The sequence below is a fragment of the Jaculus jaculus genome, chromosome 1, assembly GCF_020740685.1.
Source record: "Jaculus jaculus isolate mJacJac1 chromosome 1, mJacJac1.mat.Y.cur, whole genome shotgun sequence".
In the NCBI taxonomy this organism is placed as follows: domain Eukaryota; kingdom Metazoa; phylum Chordata; class Mammalia; order Rodentia; family Dipodidae; genus Jaculus; species Jaculus jaculus.
In genome coordinates this window covers 106,129,045-106,146,945 of record NC_059102.1, presented here as the reverse complement: position 1 = coordinate 106,146,945, position 17,901 = coordinate 106,129,045, and the positions used below count along the sequence as shown (strand labels likewise).

The 17,901-nt window shown below is 48.3% G+C and overlaps 1 protein-coding gene across 3 annotated transcripts in view; it reads left to right on the top strand.

Moving 5' to 3' along the window:
- Pax5 (paired box 5) overlaps window positions 1-17,901 on the top strand; it is a 224,607-nt gene that overhangs the window by 19,093 nt on the left and 187,613 nt on the right. For 2 of the 3 annotated variants that reach the window (XM_045142336.1, XM_045142335.1), the window contains exons 4-5: window positions 5,268-5,320; window positions 9,149-9,319. In XM_045142336.1, coding sequence (XP_044998271.1) covers window positions 5,268-5,320; window positions 9,149-9,319 — 224 coding nt within the window. Of the gene's footprint in view, window positions 1-5,267; window positions 5,333-9,148; window positions 9,320-17,901 lie in introns of all 3 variants that reach the window. The other variant, XM_004658314.2, reaches the window with a different exon arrangement.

The window sequence follows — 17,901 nt, the reverse complement described above, 5'->3', positions numbered from 1 at the left end:
TTGCAGGCAAACACCTTACCTGCTAAGCCATTTTCCCAGCCCTATTTTTTTGTTTTTGAGACAGGGTCTCTCAGTTGCCAGGAACTTGGCAAATAGGCTAGACTAGCTGGCCAGTGAGATCCAGGGCTCTCCCTGTCCTCCTGGCCCTGGAATTATATAGTAGCACACCACCATGCTGGTTTTTGTTTTTTGTTTTTAACATGGTGGGGATCTAACTCATGTCTGCATGCTTGCATGCCAAACACAAAACTGACTGAGCTCTCTCCCTATCTCCCAGACCCCTTAGAACTTAACTGTCAAATTCTGAATGGATTTTAAATCGAAATGGGCTTTATGTCTCCTGTAGGCTTTATGTTTCAAATGTGGCTCAAAGAAGAGTGCTCAGGCAGGGCGGTAAGGGCCGACTTGCTGTTTGACCCTGATCAAATCACTTGAGCACTCTGGGCTTTAGTTTCGTCTGTAGGATAATGCTGGTTGGCAAGCTTCCCTCAACCCAAGGATGTGAATATGCTGTCCAGAGCCATGCTTATGCTCAGCAGTATAAGTATGTACCTTTTTTTTTTTTTTGACCCAGAGTCTTACAACATAGCCCAGGCTAGCTTTAAATTCATGATCCTTCTGCCTCAGTCTCCTGAGTCCTGGGATCACAGTTGTCTGCCACCACATCCAGTCCTTGTGCTTCAGACCAATGTGAACTATCTGAATATTTTAAAGCTGAAGCTAACCATTCATCTCTGTGAAGGCATCACGGAGAACGATGATGTGCGACATTCACAGGGTATTTGCTATGTAGACGCTACTTCTGAGCAGGTAATAAACTCAACCCTAATAACAACGATCGTTCTTGGAAGCAGGAAGGATTCTTGGCCTCATTTTTCAGGTGGAGAAACAGAGGCATAAATAAGTAAATGAAGCTGGGCCTGGTGGCGCATGCCTTTAATCCCAGCATTTGGGAGGCAGAGGTAGGAGGATCCCCGTGAATTTGAGGCCACCCTGAGACTACATAGTGAATTCCAGGTCAGCTTGGACTAGAGTGAAAACCCTACCTCGAAAAAGCAATACTAATGATAATAATAATAATAATAATAATAATAATAATAATAAATAGTAGTAGCAGTGAAGGAATTTCTCCAAGGTTATGGAATTGGCCAACTGCAAAGCAAGGACTCAAACTGGTGGTTTGCTTGCAGAGCCTGTCCCCTTAATCTAAGGTCATAAGTGTCCCTGTGTTTCAGCTGCCTGGCAGTAGTTCATGGCCACTGATAATGCTTTACCAGTGATTGATAGATACCTTAAGAGGAAAATGCAGCTTGTTTTGTCTATATACAAATTTAATAAAAAGCTAGAAATTTATGCTGGACTTCAGTGGGAAATGGGACATATTTTATCATGCCTTAACACACCACCTATGTTTATATCTGACATACCACCTATGTTTATATCTGACATGTCTGTACATTCACCTATTTTGCTCTCTCTTTGTAGACATATATGGGAAAATTAGATCAGATGCCCATTTCTTTCAGGTGATTAAAAGAGAGCCTTATTCCCAGGGCTTTGTCCAATACATTCTGTGTTAGCTTAGTGAAAATAAGAGGCTTGAATATTGGAGAAAACCAACCAACCAACCAACCAACATGCACACACACATGTTGTGTAGGTGAGGAGGGCTTAAGCTGACTCGCCAGAGAAGGGCAGAAGCCATTGCTCAGGAGGCCAGGGCTCAGGGCTCTGTGTTCAGATTATAGCGCTGTCTTGGAATGAATTTCCACATACCCTGATTTGGCAGGAATGTTGTGTGAAGGCCAAGTGTGGTGGCATATGCCTTTAATCCCAGCACTCGGGAGGCAGAGGTAGGAGGATCTCTATGAGTTCAAGGCCACCCTAAGACTACATAAGGAATTCCAGGTCAGCCTGGACTAGAGTGAGACCCTACTTCAAGAAATCAAAGGAAAAAAAGAATGTTGTGTGAAAAGACTGGGATATAGAACTGTGTACATGGTTTAATTCTGATTTACTAAGAGAAGATGCTATTTCTAAACAGACCCAGGAATGTTGGCATAGTAGCATCCCAAAACGTGATTTTAGATTTTTATCTTGTCTTCATATGAGATAAGATCTTGCTCTGTAGTTCCGGCTGGTCTTGAACTCACAATGCTCCTGCCTCAGCCTCTGAGTACTTGGATTAGAGGTATGTATCACCACTCTCAGCTAGATATCTTCCTTGTGCTTTCACATGTTGTCCAAACAGTCTGTGATGAATACACATTATTACTTTCAAAATGAAACTGAACTCTAACAAAGATCCTGTTGAAAGGTTAGAGTTTGGCGCCGGGGAGATGGCTCAGTGAGTCAAGGGCTTGTCGTGCGGGCAGGGGGACCTGAGTGCGGGTCACCACAGCCCATGTATACACAAGGCGTAATGGCACATGCCCATAATCCTCACACTTCACAGGCAGAGGTATGTGGATTCTTGGGGCAACCTCAAGCTAAACCAGCCAAGTTGGTGAGCTCTGGGTTAAGCGAGAGACCCTGTCTCAAATATGTTAGAAAGCAATTGAGGAAGTCAACCAAAATTGGCCTCCATCCTCCACACATGCACACACAGGGATATGCATACCCTTATGTACATGCAAAAAAAAAAAATGGTTTGAGAGCCAGATGTGGTGGTATACGCCTTTAATCCCAGAATTCAGGAGGCAGAGAGATAGGAGGATCGCTGTGAGCTCAAGGCCACCCTGAGACTACATAGTGAATTCCAGGTCAGCCTGGGCTAGATAGAGGGCCTTACCTCAATGCCCCCCCCCCACCAAAAGAAATAAAAAAATAAAAAGGTTTGAGACCTGGAATAGAACTTTTCCAAAGAAACTGAACATTCTATTATGACTCACCCTTCTCCAAAATGCCAGAGAAGGAACTTTCTGGGGGATCCCAGAGGGCCTTTTGACTTGGCTCTGTCCTGCACTCAAAGATGTGCTGGGTTTGTGTTCTTCCCAGCGCAGAGTTATAACCGAGCTTCTCCAGAGCCCAAGTTTCCACAGAGCATCAAAGCAGCCAGGCAGCAAAGGGAAGTCAGTGCCTCTTTTATCTTGTTTACATATTGGGCTTTCCCATAAACTTTTATTTATTTATTTATTTTTTAAAATTTATTTATTTATTTATTTGAGAGCGACAGACACAGAGAGAAAGACAGATAGAGGGAGAGAGAGAATGGGCGCGCCAGGGCTTCCAGCCTCTGCAAACGAACTCTAGACGCGTGCGCCCCCTTGTGCATCTGACTAACGTGGGACCTGGGGAACCGAGCCTCGAACCGGGGTCCTTAGGCTTCACAGGCAAGCGCTTAACTGCTAAGCCATCTCTCCAGACCAACTTTTATTTTTATGAATAAATTTGCTTGCTTAAAATGAGCTGAGAATGATCTCTTCTAACTTCCTCAATTGTACTGAAGCCCTTGGACTAGCTCAAGGTCACCATCCAGGCTCACAACAGAACTGGAGCCAGATCTTTTTTTTTTTTTTCTTTTCGGTTTTTCGAGGTAGGGTCTCATTCTGGTCCAGGCTGACTTGGAATTAACTCTGTCATCTCAGGGTGGCCTTGAACTCATGGCAATCCTCCTACCTCTGCCTCCCGAGTGCTGGGATTAAAGGCGTGCGCCACCACGCCCGGCTTGGAGCCAGATCTTTTGGAAAGACAGACTGGGATACCCTTGGCTCCCAGCCTTGTGCATCCTTTCCATGAGATTTTGTACAAGGCGGGCTCCTTAGTAGGACCAAGCCACATGCTATCTTGTGGCAATACTTTCAGCCTTCCTAGTTTTAGAGTTACAGATGCATTTCTTCCCTTGCTAGTTTCCCGCTGGTAGGAGTAGCCAGCAAGTTTGTGGACTGTCTAGGGCAAAGAAACCAGCACATGAAGGCTGCCAGGGATAAGACTTGTTGCTTGATTCAGTTTCTTAGTTTCACAAATGGGAGGCTGAGCTCCAGAGAAAGAAAGGAATTCTCTGAAGTTACTCAGGACAGCTTGTCCCTTACAGAGTTGCAGGTAAACTAGAGAAAGAGCCGTGCTGACCTGTGACATCAGCACATCGTCCGCTTCACAAAGAGGCACTCAAGCAAGACAGGGTTGGTGGTTCACAACTGTAATCCCAGCCCTTGGGAGGGAAGGCAGTAGGATCAGGAGTTCAAGACCAACCTTGGCAACATGAGACTGTGTGCTTCACAAAAGAAAAAGAAAGCCAGGTGTGGTGGTACACACCTTTAATCCTGGCACTTGGGTGGCAGAGGCAAGAGGATCATTGTGAGTTCAAGGCCACTCTGAGACAACATAGCACCCGGGAGGTGGAGATAGAAGGATCACTATGAGTTTGAGGCCAATCTGAGACTACACAGTGAATTCCAGGTCAGCCTAGGCTAGAGCGAGACTCTACCTTGAAAAACAGAAAACAACAACAACAACAAAAAAAAAAATAGAAAGAAAGAAAGAAGGAAGAAGAGAGGAGAAGGAGGAAAAGAAGGAGAAGGAGAAAGCACATTTAGGGTCCAGAGAGGAGGTGCCAAGTTATCCAAAGACATCCAGGGAGAGAATTCTTCCAAATGCCTAACTCTCAGTCAAGACTCTGGGCTCATAATTTGCTCCAATTCTGATCCCCTGATCCCATGACCCTGCTTAGGAATGGGTTTTCTTTTCTTCTTCTTCTTTTTATTTTATTTTATTTTTATTTTGCATATTTATTTTAGAGAGAGAGAGAGAGAGAGGAAGATAGAGAGAGGGAGAGAAAATGGGCATGGCAGGGCTTCTAGCCAACACAAACTCCAGATGTATACGCCCCTTTGTACATCTGGCTTATGTGGGTCCTGGGGAATAGAACCTGGGTCCTTAGGCTTCATAGGCCAGTGCCTTAACCTCAGGTCATCACTCCAGCCCAGGTATGGGTTTCCTGTTGCCTCTGCATAGCTGGTTAAGGTCTATTTCCTCTTTTTGTGGGGTTGGGGATGGCGAGAGGTGAGACAGGGTCTTTAGCCCAGGTTAGCCTTGAACTCTCATTTGACTGAGGATAACTTTGAACGTCTGATCTTCCTGCCTCAGCTGATCCTGGGGTTCGAGGTATGAGTTACCATGCTGGGTTTAGGTGGTGCTGGGGATCGAGTCAGGGGCTTTATGCACGCTGGGCAAGTGCTCTACCAGTTGACTTGTATTCCCAGCTCTAAGATTCCTTCTCTTCTTGATGGTAAATAGTCTTTTTTTTTTTTTTCTCCAACTGTCCTCAGGATCATCCGGACAAAAGTACAACAGCCCCCCAACCAACCGGTCCCAGCTTCTAGTCACAGCATAGGTAAGAACTTTAAATTTTTTTTTGAAACTCTAATGGGCTCCAAATATTCTAAAGAACTTTTAATCATTCTTATGGACAGATAATTCTGCATAAAACACTTCGGCACACGTCCTAATGCGCCTTCTTTGTCATTCTCCAAGGGCTGAACCTGGTAAATGAATTTTATAAATACTGCTAAAAGGTTTTGAATTTTACTGATTATTATGATAAATAGCTTTCACCATGAGACAGAAAATTGAAATCTAAGCCAAAAAAATTCACTAATGGGGGTCTATAGAATGTCAGATAATTAAAGTAATAAATCAAGAAAGGGATACTTATTCATAACATTTTCTGCATCATTAGTCAGTAAGTAGTTTTGAATGTGTTTTTTTTTTTTCCCTTCTATCAACCAGTGCTCTACAATTCTTTGTGCACTTGCAGTCTTGAGTGAAGAGGTGGCAAAACTTCCCAAACTTTCTTTCTATCTTTCTCTTGCTTCGCTCCCTCGTCCTCTGCACACTGTCAGGGGCTGCCTGTGCGCTTGCTGAGGTCCAAGGTGAAGGCTAAGGGTGACCACGCCTCATAAGGGTCGAGTCTTGTTTCCTCCCAATCAAGAGTCCAGACTCTTCCCTTGCCTTCTCTTAAAAAAAAAAAAAAAAAAGAATTGAGCATGATGTCTCTATTTATATTTACAGCATTTCTCCACTTGGGTACAAAAATAGTTCTGGCTCAGTGGGAGAAAAGTTACTCTTCTCTGAGAAAGTGGGCAACCATTTAGCAAGTTCAGCTGCCATGAGAATTCTGCATAATCGAGTCTCACAATATGCAACATTCCTATTACGCCTTTATTACTAAAAAGTTAAGGAAAAACTCGAGCTTCCCATGGTGATGGGGAAACTGGCAGAGGCCTGGTGTAGGTGCCAGCTCTGCTAGGACCTCACTCAGTGAACTGGGCAAGCCTCTCATCTCTTGGAACTCTGGTTTGCTCACTGGTGGATGGAGGGACACAAACCACATATTCTCAGAGGTCTCCGGGGTTGCCTGTTTGGATGCAAGGAAGACAGAATTCCTCCCTGCCATTCACTACAGCTTTTGGAAAGGGTGTGTTAACTCCTTGAATACTGACTGTGATGATGCAAACAGGGACAAAAATCCCTGCTTTCAAGGGCTTCTCAGTCCAGTGTGTGTGTGTGTGGGGTGGGGGGGGGGGAGGGAATATAATAAAGAGAAGTTTGCACAATGGAGCCCAGGAAGCAGTTCTGGGTGTTGACGAGCAGCCGGAAGAGAGCCACCCCCTGTGTTGTGCTGGGTGAAAAGACTGAAGAGGGTTTCCTGAAAGTGTGTGTGTGTGTGTGGGGGGGGGGGTGTTGTGGCTGAGATTTCACTTGTGGTTTTAACCGTTTCAGGTCATGTAGCATGAAAATCAAACTATCTTTCAAAAGCTTTAGAGGAGTAATTGTACCATAGGTCAGCAGGATTGTTTGTTTTGTCCCAGACATTTTTCATTAAAACTATATCTCACATGTGTAAAGCCACACATAGTTGACAAACTTATTGAGCAGTGAAAACACCAATTAGTCGAAGGTCATGCTGCCAGGAAGTGGCAGAGCCAGATATGAAGCCTGGGTCACTGCACTTGGTGTAATCACAACATATTTAACCATGTGTCTGTCATCGGCTCTGCCAGTGACACAGTGACCCTGGCTTATTTGTGGCTGCTGTTTGAAGTGCCAATCAACCAGCAATTCTCTTCTCTGAATTTTACACCTTAATATAGAAAAAGTGATGAGATTTGCATATATCTATTTTGAGGAGCTTTTTCTGGTGAGGGAAAAGAGAAGTTAATGATTTCTGCTTCTGTGTCTCTTAAAGAAGATCTAAAACCAAACTCAAATATGAGAAGAAAGACACTGTGTCCTGCAGATCTGGAGAAGCCAGGAGCTAGGTCTGCTGTGAGGAAAGTAACACATAGCTCCTCCCTGTCACCACTGCTAGTCATTTCCTCGTTCACAAGCCAGGCTCCACCTGTCTCCTGCTAGTGACAGCCCAAGGGGATGGGTGTGAGATTGCACTGTAGGTTGCTTTTTAAAAATTCATTAATTTATGAGAGAAAGAGGGAGAGAGAGAGAGAGCCAGGGCGTCTAGCTACTGAAAACAAACTACAGACACATGCGCCCTCTTGTGCATCTGGCTTACATGGGCACTGGGGGATTGAACCTGGGTCCTGAGGTTTTGTAGGCAAGTGCCTTAACCGCTAAGCCATCTCTCCAGCCCCAGAAGTATAGGTTTATAGAGCTGAGAGAGAATTCCCACACACCCAGCCATGGAAGTTGAGCTACCCAGCTGGAGAGGAACCTCATGGTGATGCAGTTCTCCCTTGAACTGGGAATCAATGTGAAAGTTGCTCACTGCTGCCCGCCCCCCCCCCCCCCCCCCCCCCCCCCCCGTGCCGTTATTATCCTTAGGGACTGAGAGAACTGGCCTTGATCACAGTAAGTCACCGGCCTCTCCTCTCACTTCTAGACAGGGGAAATCTAGACCCAAGGCTAAGTATGAGTGCTGTGGCTTCTCAGCTAGGTCACTTTGAGTCCTGTCACCTTGTGAACCCCCAATTTCCTCATTTGGTAAATATAAATAAATAATAGTAGTCTGAACTGTTGTAGTAATAAAATGAAAGGCACTGCATTATTATTCACCATTTTTAATCAGTGAGAATTTAGCCTTTAGATTGTCTCTGGGTTCCAATCACTACTCCGCCTCTTATTTGCTAGTTGACCTTGGGTGTCACTTGGCTTCTTGGAGCTTTGGTTCACTTACTTTTCCAACAGAGTTAATAACATGATCTAGCTTCTAAGATTGTACTCAAAATTAAATAAGATAATGCCTCAATGCCCGGTACAAAATACGCTCTCAAGAAAACATTAACTATCATTATTATCATCATCATAATATCACAAATAAATTCTAGGTAAATGGGAGAAGAGAGAGTGAGAAGACAGGGTGGCCTGCTGTTTGTTTGCTTGCGTGTGTGTGTGTGTGTGTGTGTGTGTGTGTTTATCTCTGCATGCATGAGTGGATTATGAGTGAGAAATAAATATGACTTGAGCGCATCCAAGTCTTTCTCTCTCTGGGCATGTGTTTGTGTGATGGCTGTAATGTGTGCTTGTATGTACATGGGTGCACGTGTGTGTGTGCACATGTGTGGAGGCCAGAGGTCAATGCTGGATATCTTCCTTAATCACTCTCCACCTTACTTTTATTTTTGGTGTTGTTTGTTTGTTTTTGAGGTAGGGTCTCACTTTAGCTCAGGCTGACCTGGAATTCACTGTGTCGTGTCAGGGTGGCCTCGAACTCTGGGCAATCCTCCTTCCTCTGCCTCCCGACTGCTGGGATTAAAGGCGTGTGCCACCACACCCGGATACCACCTTACTTTTTTGAGATAGGGTCTCTCCTTGAACCTCAAGGTCACTGATTTGGCTCGACTTGCTAGCCAGTAATCCCTAGAGATCCTACTGTTTCTGCCCTTCCAGCACTTGGATTCCAGGCGCTCACCACCATACCCCACATTCCCGTGAGTGCTGGGGAGCCACACTCAGGTCTTCATAACCTTCACTAACTGAGTCATCTTTCCTGTCCCACCTAAGTTTCTTTCTAGCATTGTCTGGGGGTGGCCCCGGCGTCTTTCTCTATCCTCTCCAGCCTCCTGCCTCCGGCACCCTTGGGCTGGCTGGAGTTGAGCAAATTCCCTTTCTGTGATTTGCTCATGGTCTCAGTCAGGGTCATTGTCCTGAGGCATGCGCTCTTGCTATGGTTGTCACCCAGCCCGGTGGGTAGCGAGTACTTTTGTGACGGGCTGGCACCCCTCTCCCTCTGCAGTGTCCACGGGCTCCGTGACGCAGGTGTCATCGGTGAGCACTGACTCTGCTGGCTCCTCGTACTCCATCAGCGGCATCCTGGGCATTACGTCCCCCAGTGCTGACACCAACAAGCGCAAGAGAGACGAAGGTAAGAGACGGCCGGCCGCACAGCCCTGTTGGCCGTGGACTCCATGGTGTCTGCGAGGGTGCTCATGGAGGGTGGATGCCAAGGGGTCTGCTCAGCACCCTCTCGCCTGCAGAGGGCTGGAGTTCCCAGGGCCCTGTCTTTCTTCCGGTATCAAGGAGGACAGACAGACATCGGTTTCCATCTGTGGCTCCTTGCCTGCTCTCTCCCATCTCCATCCCTTAGGTGGAGCAAGCCTTTTCGTAGCCTGGCAGACAAACCCTGTCTGCAGAGGCGATGCCCTAAGGATGCCGTGTCTGGCGGGGCTGAGCACAGTACCAACCTCTCCTTCGTGGAGGAGCCTGGGAGGAGAGCGAGGGCCTGAGCAAAGAAGCCACCCTCCCTGCCCCGCTGTGAGGGGCACATGTATGGTGGAGGGGCCAGAGGCAGGTTCCCTGTGGGCTGGGCACACTTCTCAGCAGAGAAGCCCTCAGTGAGGTTATGATGTGGGGGGGCCGTGTGGAGGAAATGAATAACCATCTTGTCTTTGCTTTGGGGCCTGGGAGGAAGAAGTGCTGGGGTCTCCTGGGGATTGCAAAGATGACAATCTTCCTGATTGGTTCTTCCCAACCCCTTCATGTACTGTGTACTGTCTGGGCTGCCGGAGCCCACCATCTCCATGTAGGACACAGGGACAACAGTAACCTGGTCTCCGTTCGCTGGTTGGGCTGACATTAATCGGTTTGAGTGTAGAAATGACCCCCTGGGAGTTTGTAAAACCTTAGTCAGGAAAGGAATGAGGAGCTGTAATCTGGGGCCAGAGAGCAGTGTGACAGAAATCTTGATTCAATTATTCTGTCCCAGACACAATTCCCTTTCTCAGCTCCGTGTAAGGGATGTATGTTCTTGGGAACACGTGCCTAAGTACTTAAGATCTGTAACTAGAAAATTGAGTTGGCCCAGTGGTAGATTGGCCTGTGGGCTGTGTGCCCAGGCAGGGCAGGGCCAGGCCTTGTGGCCTGTCTACAGCTGTGGGCCGCGTGGGATGATTCATGGCTCAGGGAACCTGCCTTGTCTCCTTCCCTTGCTCCGACACTTCTGAACAGATGTCAAAAGTCTTTAACTCAGTGTGTCGCTGTGCCAGCTTGCCGCGGGAGGCAGTGGGCCTGCCATCTCTGTTGGTTTATGGTGTTGATGGTGTCATCTTTTCTCCCAGCGTCACCTGGACTCAAAGCAGATGTGCCAAGCTAGAGCCTGAGTGTTTTTGATCATGGTGGAGGGATGATGGTTCTGGGAGGATTCCTCAGTGTTGAGAAACCCACGCGGAGATCCTTGAGAAAGAGAAAAAATACTCTGCCATTACTGAATTGGGACTTTACCTGTTTTGCAGGAGCTTTGCCTTTTGTTTTCCTTCTCTTAAAGTCTATTGCAAAGTCTTTCTAAGCTTCAAAAAAATTTCTAGTTATTTATTTGCCAACAGACAGGTGTTGATTTTGGGGGGGGGGTTGCTCGTGGAGCTAGAGTGTATATTAGCTTATGGTCTGATCTGCAGAGGCTGTTGGGCCTCTCAGTTGCTTAAAGAGGTGTGGAATTGTCACAGGTAGGGTTAGTCTTGAACACTGCGCTGGTCAGCTCATTCCCTGAGAACCGTGGCCCATTGGGATATTGATCTCTAAGACGGACAGTTCTGAAAGACTGGGTTGTGTTTGAATGAGCAAATCCTGGGTGGAGAGGGATCTGGATACAGCACCTGGGGAGCACCTCCAGTCTCAGGGAGGTTTTGACACAAAGAAGTGAAGGACTGGATTATTGTCTTCAAGCATTTGGAGGGCTGGCGTGGAAGGAGAGAGGCGAGACTTTGTCATCCAGTGGCAAATGCAGCGATGACTTCAGCTCAGGTTAAGGAAGAACTTTGGGCTTGAGAGTGTTCTAGGGATTATGGGAGACCTGCATCTCCAGGAGTATGCAAGCAAACGTCCTAGACTGCTGTACAAGGGAAGGGTGTGGTGGTGCAAATCTGTAATCCGAGCACTTGGGAGGCTGAGGCAGGAGGATGATGAGCTGAGGGCCAGCCTTGGCTACACAATGAGACACTTTCAAAACCAACAAAACAAAACAAGAGCATCAAGAATCAGACAAAGGAGGGGGCATAGTGGTGCACACCTCTAACCCCACCGTTTAGGGAGGCTGAGGCAGGAGGATCACTGTGAGTTCGAGGCCAGGCTGGGTTACAGAGTGGTTCCTGGTCAGTTTGGGCCTGCAGTGAGACACTGCTTCACAAACAAACAAACAAACAAACAAACAAACAAACAAACAACCCTCCATTCATTAAATAAATGAACGAATCAGATGGAGGATTAGAGGATTAGTTGCTCTTCATAGTCCTTGCCGTTCTGAAATGTTTAATTCCAAGGAAGACTTGAGGCGACGTTCACCAGCCTGTGGGCTATGGGCAAAGGGGGCTCATAGGATTCAGAAGAATGGGAGAATGACAGTAAAGTGAGCCCCTCACTCCTGCCCTGCCTCGTTGAGGGAAGAGAAGGCTGAACAGAAAGGCAGCAGGAAGACCCTGGCTCCCATCAGGGAGGTGTGTGTGTGTGGTGGGGAAGCATTGCGCAGTGCCCTTCCTGTTCCTTCTCGCCCCCTTCCATATCCCTGTAGACCCCTGCAATGGCTTCACGGGGAGATGAAGAGGCAGAGTGGGCACCCCTATTTTATCAGGGACGTTAACTGAGGACCCAGGATGCTCTGTGACAGTCAGTTATGCAGCTGGCGTGGACTGGGAAGTTGGAGGCGCTGGAGGGCCCTGGGGCATCATCCCCTGGAATTAGCTGGCTACCTGTTGCCCCTGGCTGTGCCAGAGAGGGCTGGTGGAGGTGAGGCAGCCTGGGGCAGGAGCAGAGCCTCTGATCAGCAGGTCAGGCTTGGGTGCTGCACAGGGGTTGGTGCAGTGACACCTGATCATGGCTTCAGGGACACTGTGTCCTCATACAGGGAGTATGAACCTGTCACTGATGAGACACAGAGAAATGACCCAGCACATCGTGGCCAGATAGGGTTTGGAAGGGGGGCTGCATCCCGCAGCCGTGGGAGGGTGCTGGCTTCTAGGATGGTACCCTTTTTCTCAGGAGCCCTCAGCAGCCTGTGGGGAAGAGTCACAGGATTCAAGGGCCCCCAGGGAAGAGTGGGAGTCGCACCTCACAGAAAAATGTCGTGATTGAGGCCTTAGAGGGCTGAGTCATTTGGTCAGCTCCCTGGTGAATGATCATCACCAGCTTGAATTTGGGATTTATACTGTGGACATTTCCTGGCGCCATTTTCCTGCCCAGTCCTCAGGGCAGGTGTGGGCAGTGATGGCATCCCACTGCGGAGAGCAGGCAGGTGGTCAAGGCTTGAGCATCCAAAGTTCCTTCAGAGGGCAGAATGTGAGGTAACACCAGAGGCTCCAGCAAGGCAGGGATCCAGAGGATCTTGAAGTTCCCTCACAGAGGCGACGCTGGAGGGCTGGGCAGATGGAGGAGATAACATGAAAATCGAAGGCCAGGGAGCGTGTGCCCCATCTGGGACTGAAAATGTGCACAGAGAGGCCCAGCCGTAGGACTCTGAGAGGGACAGAGGTGGCAAAAGAGCAAAGAAGGGGTTCAGTGGAGGGAGGACTAAGGAAGGTAGGGGATTATGATCCGGGCACACTGTATAGGAATGGAGGTTGTCAATAAAAAGTTAAAACAAAAGCCAGGCATGGTGGAGCTCACCTTTAAGCCCAGCACTTGGAAGACAGTGGTAGGAGGATTGCTGTGAGTTTAAGGCCAGCCTGGAACTACAGAATAAGTGCCAGGTTATCCTGAGCTACAGTGAGACCCTACCTTGAGGAAAGAAAAGTTAAAACATAAAATAAAATATAAAAATTAAAAGAAAAGTCACTGGATAGCTCAACACTTACTGAAGCTCTTGAACTTTAAGTCTAAAAGAACAGGGGAGACAGTTTTCATAGTTTTAGTGACTCAAGAAACAAACTGTGGACTGGAGAGATGGCTTGCCGGTTAAGGCACTTGCCTGTGAAGCCTAAGGGCCCAGGTTCGACTCCCCAGTATCCACGTGAGCTAGATACACAAGGGGGCACACGCATCTGGAGTTCATTTGTAGTGGCTAGAGGCTCTGGCATGCCCATTCTCTCTAGCTGCCTACTTGTCTCACTTACATAAATAATAAAATTAAAAAAAATAAACCGTACTGCATGTTTTGGATGTTAGGAGGCATGTGGAAGTGATTATCCCAGTGCTATTTGGTAGAAATAAAATGAAAAACCGAAATGCCATCCAAAACTTTCTAGAAAGTACACTTAAAACAGTAAAAAGAAGGCCAGGGGTGATGGCTTAACATGTAATCTTGGCACTTGGGAGGTAGTGGCAGAAGATCAAGGTCAGTCTCTGCTACATAACAAGTTTGAGGCCAACATGACCTATGTACGATCCTGTCTCAATAAACCAAACAACTAAAACCAAACTAAAACAAAACCCACCAAACCTCAAAACAACCAGGAAAAAGAAAGAAGTGGGGACTAAGGAGATGGCTCAGTGAGTAAGAGCACTTTCTGCACAAGGGTGAGGGCCCGGGTTCAACACCCAGCACCAAGCCAGGCACTGGAGTGGGGGGTCAGAGACAGGAGGATTGCTGGGACTCACTAGTCAGCTGGCCTAACTGAAAAACAGCATGAACTCCAGGTTCAGCAAGAGACCCTGTCAGAACTAGAGCAGGTGCCTAATGTCTCCCTCTGGCTTTTGCAGGAATGTGCATGGGGTGCACATATCCGCACACACATGTGCACACACTACACACATACTCATTCACCACAAAAGGCACAAGTGGAATCAACTTAAGCATATATTTTCTTGGACCAGCCGTGGTGGTACACACCTTTAATCCCAGCACTAGGGAGGCAGAGGTGAGGGGATCGCCATGAGTTCAAGGCTACCCTGAGACTGCATAGTGAGTTCCAGGTCAGCCTGAGCTACGGTGAAGCCTTACCTCGAAAAACAAAACAAAACAAAAATATATGCTTTCTTGGGCGGCAGAGATGGCTCAGAGGTTACGGCGCTTGCCTGCAAAGTCTAATGACTTGGGTTCTATTCCCCAGTACCCATGTTAAGACAGATGTACAAAGTGGTGCATGCATCTAGAGTTCATTTGCAGTGGCTAGAGGCCCTTGGTGGAACCATTCAGTCTCTCTCTCTCCTTATAAATAAATAAATAAGTTTGAAAAAGGATATATTTTTTAGACTAATCATTTCAACAGGCAATCAATATTTAAAACAGGCTAATCAATGTAAAAGTTAAAAATACTAAAAATTAAAAGTTCCGTTTTGAATTAAATTTTTGAAAGATGCTGTCTTTTCACACACATAACACATTTCAGTCAGGATGTTCAACATCTGAAACCTTAAGCCAAAGATTTTAAGTCCTACCAAAACAATGAAGTTGTGTTTAGTGGAAAATTATTTTATATAGCTTATGTAAAAAAAATTAAATGAATTGAAAGGAGCCTTGTTAGCCTAGCCGGCAACACGTCAGTCTCACACATTTAAATGAATTGAAAGGGCTGGAGAGATGGCTTAGTGGTTAAGCACTTGCCTGTGCAGCCTAAGGACCCCGGTTCGAGGCTTAACTCTCCAGGACCCACGTTAGCCAGATGCACAAGGGGCCACACGTGTCTGGAGTTCATTTGCAGTGGCTGGAGGCCCTGGTGCACCCATTCTCTCTCTATCTGCCTCTTTCTCTCTGTCTGTAGCTCTCAAATAAATAAATAAAAATAAACAAAAAATATTTAAATGAAGTGGAATGAAATAAGATTAAAAAAATTAGGTAGGCATAGTAGCACACAGCTGTAATGCCAGCACTTAAGAAAACGAGGCAGGAGGATTTCTGTGAGTTGGAGGCCAGCCTGGACTATACAGTGAGTTCAAGGTTAGCCTGGGATAAAAGCCTGGCAAAAGTCTGCCTCAAAAAATTGATTTTAGTTGTCATTTGTTCTAGCCACATTTCCACTGGCCACCAGCCACATGGGGCTAATGGCTAACTATTGGGCAGCACTGAGCACACAGGTCCGTAATGATTAAGGAGAGCTCACGAGGTCTGGCATGTTGACAGAGGCTCTTTCAGCCCAGAAATTCCAGGTTTCTCTCCAGACTGCTTTCCAGACCAGACTTGGGGATAGGGCCCTCTCTGTGTCTCTCTGTGTCCAAGGCTCGGGGCACTGTTCCGCGGCGGAGGCAGGGTCAGGTCCCTGCAGCTTCTGAACGCCGAGCTGAGCCTGGTTCCAGGAAGCTGCGGGGAGCCAGACCACAGCCCAGGCGAGAGCAGCACCCAGCCAGGCTGCGTCAAGGACGAGAGCGTCAGTGGGAATGCCGGTGAATTCCCCATCACGGGAAGTGTGAGCAGCCTCTGTTCACAAGAAGGACAGAGGAATCAAAGAGGGCATCTGGTTTGGTCATTGTGACTTTTGGGACCTTGTTCCCACTTGTTCCTTCTGAAGCCTTTGCTGGCTCTGAATCTGCCATTCCCGTCGATGAGGCTGAGCGAGGCCACATCTGGGCATTTTTATTCACAGCCTGCTCATAGAGTCTTGAGTGAGGCTCAGAGGCAGGCTTGGGTTAGCTCCAGCGGAGAGAAGCATTCTGGCCCCTTGGTTGGTACTACCCTAGAGCACGTTGGTGGAGGAAACTGGAGCAGCAGAGCCAGGAACCCTGCTGGGCTGGGCATTCAGAGCCTGAAGCCCACCTCCCTCTCCGGAAGGGAAGGCTTGGGGGAAGCTGGTGGTGGGCTGGGCTTGGGGGAGCAGGCAGGACTGTGAATAGTGGCCATGGGTGAAAGGGCAGCCCCAGACCCTCAGCGGCTTCCTGGGCCTTTGATCTCTAGCGAGGCCTCCTTCCGTCTGTCTCTGGGGGGGCCCCCATTCAGGTCCCCTCGACCTACCCTCCCGCCTCCTCTGAGTTTCAAAGGCCCTGAACACACGAGGTCAGCGGAGTGAGAATCCCTTTCACCAGCTCAGAAAGCTGACTAGTCCAGCACCAGGGTGGACTGTGGGGCAGAAGCCCATGTGAGAATGGACTTCCTGGCCTTCTGGGCCTAGGAGTGGCCTCTGCCTCAGGAGGACATAGGCAGGGCAGCCAGGACCCAGAAGGTTCTCTGGGTCTGTCGAGAGGATGCCCTATCCAGTGAGAGCTCAGTGGAATGGTCAGGGATGTGGTTGGGGCTCCTCTCATAGCTGTCTATCCTTACTGCTTAGGGGTACCTGTCTCCTTGGTTTGTGTGCCTCTCGGTGCCTTGCATATGAGGGGTGCCTCTCAGGGTTCTCTGGCTGGGCTCGTGTCCTGTTTATCACCCTTGCCCACTCTCACTTTCTTCTGTGTATTCACTTTTGCTCTCTTACCAAACTCTCCTCTTCCCTTCCATCATTCAGGCCTGGGTCCCAGCTCAGCCTTGCCTAGCAAGTCCCCACTTGACTGTGTTATGGAGGGATGTGTGCAGGGTGTTGGGGGGGTGGGGCATGAGGGGGTGTTTCAGCACTCTGTCTGTGGGCCAGCCTTAGTCTGTCTCTCCTAGAAAGCTTTTCCTTTCGCTCCAGGCAGAGTAGAGTTGGGAACTCCCGGTCAGATTTCCCAGGAGGAATGTGGTTACGGACCAAGCTGGGGTCCCTGAGTCAGGAGATTATGGTAGCCCTTGCTTACGGATCTCGCCCTAACATGCCACAGGTCTCTGATCTCTGGGGAACCCTCCTAAAGATGCTGAGGCCAGGACACAGGTGCAGGACAGGGATATCACAAGGATAAAAACAAAGGGCTTCCCCCAGAGGCTTTAACGCCAAAGCTTGACCATAGTAAATGCTTAATAAATAGCCACTGGGGACGGGAGGCCCCAGGCACAGTTCTTACTGTCTGGCAGCTGAAACTCACAGGCTGCTGCCACCGACTTCCTGTTTATAAAGCAAGCGGGTCTGTGGGTACTGAAGGGACAGAGTGAGGACAAGCTGGGGGAGCCGCTGGGCATCTAGGCTGAGTAACAGTGCCCCCAGGTGTCAGCTGCAGAACCCAGGGGCCACTTGCTTTCCCCTTTCCCTTAGCACTCTGGCGGCCCACAGTCCTTTGTGGAAGAATAGAAGGCCAAACTCGCCTTGAGGGGTGGGGGGCTCAGGGGACGATGGCTTCAAGGGTGGAGGACAGAAGCGGAACATCTGGGGCTGGAGAGCTGAGCGTCTCGGGTGTTCTTGGGGGATCACCAGCTCGGATCCCCCTATGGTCGTTATGGAGATGAGAAAAGGGGCGGGGGAGGAGGAAGAGTGGCTCGGATGGTAACCTGAAGGAGACGGTGTCATTTGCTGTCCTCACTGGCAACAGACGTGACCCACCCATCAGTCTATTGCCCCATGGCGGAGGAGGGGGAGGAGGTGACCCAGATTCCCCTGGCTCCTGACTAGGAGCTCTTCTGATTCTGCTGTGCGGCCTCCCATTCCGCCTCCTGACCCCACTGTGTGCACAGGCCCCTTCACGTTCTCTCAACTCTTTCATCTTCGCATTATGTATATTTATTTTATTTTATTGTTTTTTTTCTGT